Below are 5258 nucleotides of genomic sequence, written 5' to 3'. Positions count from 1 at the left end.
GTCAGTCAATTAAATACTAGTGGAATCATTTTAACTCGGCATGTTCCCGTGATTTTTCCATTTTACAGGGTTTTTCCACGTAAAATTTTGATGTTCCTTTTTTCTTCTGTTTGTCGCTGAATTATTTATACAACGCTAAGATGACAATTTCTAACTCTATCACTGCATATATTCTAGCCCGCAATAAAGTCATTATTTTTTATTTTTCATTCTTTTTATTATTTTATTATAACCCTTATTTAAATTATAATTAATTTTTTTATTATAAAAAATAAGTCTATTTATGAACGGACTCAAAGCTTGAGCTCGATTAATCAAGCTCGAAATGAGGATGACTCGAGCTCAGACTCCACTTGTCTGTACTCTGTATATCTCCCTGCTCTATGCCCTATTTTACTCCATGAAAGAATGAAAGAATTCGAGACATCGACGGGACCATTCTACTAATTATTTAATTACTATTTAATTAGTTTTAATTATAAATTTTATTATTAATTATCTCATTAATCACTTAAGAATTCTACTGCTCATTCATTATTTAATTATTATTTATATTATTAGTTATATGTTTAATAATGTATATTTTAAAGTATATTTATTAAGATAATTATACTAATTTTTAAATACTAATTATATTACTAACTATTTAATTAAGTTAAATTAGATAATTAATTTGTACACTAATTATGCTATTAATTATTTAATTACTTTACTTGGTTATTAATATTTTAAATAAATATTAATTAAGTTAACCCGTAATGGCTGAGGCGTCTATGGTTTGCTTTTGTTGCTCCTTGCTCGTCTTGCTATCGGCTTCGTTGCTTCGAAGGTGGTGTAGAGATTGCACGAGTCGGTGCTTCGGCTCCTTCGTTGCTGTTCGACTTCGGTCCTTCCCTTCCTGTCGGATCCGACGTTACAACATTTTGATCTGATGCAACGACGGGAGCTCGGTCGTTCGCTGTGAAGGTAACTTTCTCCCTTTCGCGCGCTTCTTCGGCCAAATTCCATAAATCCGAGTTCTAGCGGGATTTGAATTTACAGGGATTTACCGGATTTACAGTGCAAATCCGCAAATCCTGGATTTACGGATTTGCCGGATTTACAGCGCCATTTTTTGGGTTTGGCTGGATTTACGGTAAATCCTACTTCCAATACCAAACACCCCCTTTAAGCTGCCCAACTCCCGGATTTAGTAAATCCGGGATTTACCGCAAAAAAGTGGTAAAGGTGGATTTATTCCGCCGGCCGAGTCGAAATCCTATTTGGCAGGATTTATGTGTAAATCCTGTTGCCAAGCAGCCCCTTTGTAGATCATCATTATGGCCTTCTTCTAATCCTCCCCACTTCATAGGCACAAGTGCGGACTGTTCGGCTAGTTGACCTGAAGAAGAAGAAAAATAATAAGGGGAGGTGAGCGATGCATTCATTCGGGCAGCGCGCTAACGCGATCATAACTTTCTCTTTGACGATAGTGGCGGTAATTTGCTCTCTCGCCTCTTTCTCAGACAATTTCAACACTCCCTCTCCTACCGCCGAGATCGACGTACTCCGTCTAACCCTGGTCGTTCAATACCCTGGTTTTGCGTTTCAGTTTTTGGTTTTATGGAGTCTAATCGTCTTGAAACGGTGGAGGCAACAAGTCTTCTACCTGCGAGCAATGTTAATTATTAAATATGGAATCGTGAAAGTAGATAATTGGAGATATCTTTGATTATTGAATATGGAACAATGGGCTTAAGGGTTTAAAGTTTAGTTTTCAAGTGATATGCGGATGCGGGATCCCAGGAGCAATAAGAAATATTTCTTGATTATTGCAGGAAGTTTGCCTTTTGAATTGTGCAATGCAAGGATATCTTTGTTGTTGTAGTTTTTGAGGTAAAGGAGTTTCTGTCTTAGAACGTAAAAAAAAAGTTGATATAGGATTATAAAATTTTGAACACATGACATTTTAATAATTCTTGAAATTTAGCCATTTTTTGATAATTATTTTTAAAAAGAAAGAATATAATCAAACCTTGAAATTATGACCCAATTACAAAATTCGTGCTTTTGCAATTTTTTGCTCATCGATTTTGTTATAGTTTCAAACTTGGATTCAGATATTTTTAAATGATTTCTTAGAAATTAATCTAGCTTTTAAATTTAGTATACAACGAATTCTTGATAATGGTGATGATAGGGTAAAATTGGATTGGAGAGTGAGATTTATCCCTTTTGCCTGAAATCTGGACTCACAATTGGAGTAATGCAAACCTTTATAGTGATTGTTGTATGGATAAGAAATTCATAATTTTGATCTTAAAATTTTGAAGTAGACTGACAATGTGGTCATCTTTGAATTTGTTGCTGATAAAGCCCTTTCTTTTGGCTCCATAAATATAAAATCTACTTTAGCTTCGAAAGTCTATATGCTTCCAATCATCATCAGCCTAGGACTGCAAAGCAAAATATCAGGTCCTCTTCAACAAATTGATTTACTTAAAAAGTGGAGTAGGGTTTCTGGATTTCAGTTTTTAACTTTTGCTGAAGATGCAACATTGGTGATTTTGCAGTTTTGCTCTTTGATTTTAGTTATAGTTTCAATCTTCTATTCATATATATATATAGTAAGTGTTACATATTCTTATTTTTCTCAAGGAAAATGAAGATTGACATGAGCTGATGATGATTAGAGAAACATTTGCCAAATAATTATGAACCTGTTAGAATTAATCATTCTTCTATTTTGTTATGATATTAGTCCTTTCAAATGATGATTTATACATGTTTGAAGCACATCTCAAGACAAAAAATGAGTAAACGGTTTTACCGAACTTTGCTTTTTCCCGTTCTTGGCGGATATGAAGACTTAAACAACAAGAGCCCTGGGTTTTATTTTGATTTTTTAGGTTTATTGATAGGTTTAACACTACAAGGAAAAGGACAATAGCTGCTAATAGAATTGTATAACAATGCCCATTTCTTGGGAATAGGCGTGTGGACAACTTATAGTCATCCAAACCAACCAGATTCTATTTTTTACAATTCCTAATACTGCCACCGTTGCAGTTAATTTTACTGTTTTGAGCTAACTTTCTTTATAGTAAATATAACCTTTTACCAAATGCTATCCCTTCCATGTTACATTTCTACCTTATACATTTGAAAGCAATGGTTAATCTGTTTAAATCAACTACATAATGTGTTTACAGGTTTCAAACTTCAATTGGTTCCAAAAGCAGCGTAATGGAAATGATGAGGTGATTATTTTTCTTAAAATTTTAAGTTATGTCCTTGAATTAATACATCAAATCTCTGCATTCCCAACGGAGAATGAAATTTCCCTAGAACTTTAATGTTGTTTTACAACTATGGTATTGCTTTCCACAGTATTCCTTTTTTTTTTTTTATTATTATCTATAGTTCAGTTAATGTATCATTGATGACGGTTAATTTTGTTTTAACATATAATCACGGGTCCTTATAGGTGGAATAAAATTACCAAAACAATATAGTCTTATTAATTTTATTCTCATCTTTTTCTGGTTTTTCTTTTTGCACATGACTGCCATTGTAGTCTTATTTATTTTATATTTATATTTATAGTAATCTTTGTTTGTACTTTCATTGATAATCTGCTTTATTTCTTTGTATTTTCTACCGTCATATTGTGGTTTCGTTGAGGTTGAAATGGGGAGTTAGACTGGTTCATGTATCTAGAGATGCATGTGTAGCAGACCATTTCAGGTCTTCACATTTCTGTTGGAAGGCTTGCATTGTGATAAGCTTCTTGGCATCCAAGAAGAAAGGACACCTTTAGAGTAGGTTTAGATTCCAAAAGAAAAAGAGATGGAGAAGAGAAATCAGAAATTATTTATAATGTTTGAGTAGACTAAGTTTACAATATAGAACCGTTTTACCTTATCAAACTTAAATAGAATTAAAAAAATAAACTAATTCTTATTACATATGTACAGACTATTTAGTTTGTATGTTACCGAATATATTCCTGTCATTTGTTTGTTCTAGTGTCAATGTGGAATATTTTTATTCCTTTTTCTTGTTTTGTAGAATTTTATGCTTGTAGGTTGGTATGTCATATTTGTAGCCTATACTTTACAATTTGATTGTACCATTTTAGGATCTAACAATATTTATTGATGTCTAACACTTTGCCACTTACGAAGATAGTTAAGATTGCATATGGAATAAGTGTGTGCAGCTTAAAGTTCATTGACGCATTTAAAAATATATAAATTTTCAGGCAATATAAATTGTTGTTGTTGTACTTAATGGATTGATAAATTTATTTAAGGATATTTATATTTTAACAGTATGCCTTCTTAAATTATCATAAGATATAAGAAAAATATTTAAATAAACTAAATAAAATTAAATATGATCAAGGATAATAATGATCTAAACATATTTTAAAAAATTTAAATCGATAATATTTAAATGATGTTTGTAAAATGTTCAAATTATTGTATTTTTCTAGATATATGTGTTATAATTCTGTATAATACATATATGCAATATTTATCTTATCTGGAAGATCTGAAAAAAAATCTTATAGTTAGATAAATTTGTATTCTTTTAAATTTTAGAAAAAATAATGCAAACATATAGTCATTGGCGTTCTTCATAATTATATATAAATCAACTATTTCTAAAGTTGTGAAATCGGATCGGTTATAGAACCGAAAGGAGAGGTTCAAGGTTCTTCAAGCTTCAATGGTTTGATCAGAGTTGAACAGATCTGAAAAAAAATCTTATAGTTAGATAAATTTGTATTCTTTTAAATTTTAGAAAAAATAATGCAAACATATAGTCATTGGCGTTCTTCATAATTATATATAAATCAACTATTTCTAAGGTTGTGAAATCGGATCGGTTATAGAACCGAAAGGAGAGGCTCAAGGTTCTTCAAGCTTCAATGGTTTGATCAGAGTTGAACCGGGGTTGAACTGTTTGATGTAATATAAATATTAAAATAATTCAATTATAATATAAATTATATAATTAATGAAAATTTTAAAAAGTGAATTTATAGTTACTTCAATGAAGATTTTAAACAAGCTTGATTAAAGAGATATAAAGTGTGTTAAGAAGTTTGATTAATTATTAATATGAATATAAGTATATGTATATTATAAATATAAATATATTAGCATTAAATATATTTAAAAAATAAAAAATCTATATAATATAAATATAATTTATAATAAGAATAATATTTAATTTAATATATAAATTTATAATAATAAAGTTTAGGTTAT

At 30.3% G+C, this 5258-nt stretch overlaps 1 protein-coding gene across 6 annotated transcripts in view; it reads left to right on the top strand.

The window, feature by feature from the left end:
- The first annotated feature begins 768 nt into the window (after positions 1–768).
- LOC110097178 overlaps positions 769–5258 on the top strand; it is a 15689-nt gene continuing 11199 nt past the window's right edge. For 2 of the 6 annotated variants that reach the window (XR_002303177.2, XM_028696943.1), the window contains exons 1-2: positions 769–966; positions 3192–3239. Coding sequence is in view for 2 of the 6 variants with exons in the window: in XM_028696941.1 (XP_028552774.1) it covers positions 1418–1543; positions 3192–3239 (174 nt within the window). In the remaining 4 variants the exon portion in view is untranslated. Of the gene's footprint in view, positions 967–1351; positions 1544–3191; positions 3240–5258 lie in introns of those variants that run through there. The other 4 variants (XM_028696941.1, XM_028696942.1, XR_003701533.1 and 1 more) reach the window with 4 other exon arrangements.

Source organism: Dendrobium catenatum, unplaced genomic scaffold (assembly GCF_001605985.2).
Source record: "Dendrobium catenatum unplaced genomic scaffold, ASM160598v2 fragScaff_scaffold_853, whole genome shotgun sequence".
Classification (NCBI taxonomy): domain Eukaryota; kingdom Viridiplantae; phylum Streptophyta; class Magnoliopsida; order Asparagales; family Orchidaceae; genus Dendrobium; species Dendrobium catenatum.
The sequence above is the reverse complement of the archived record's forward strand: the minus strand, read 5'-3'. Positions and strand labels throughout refer to the sequence as shown.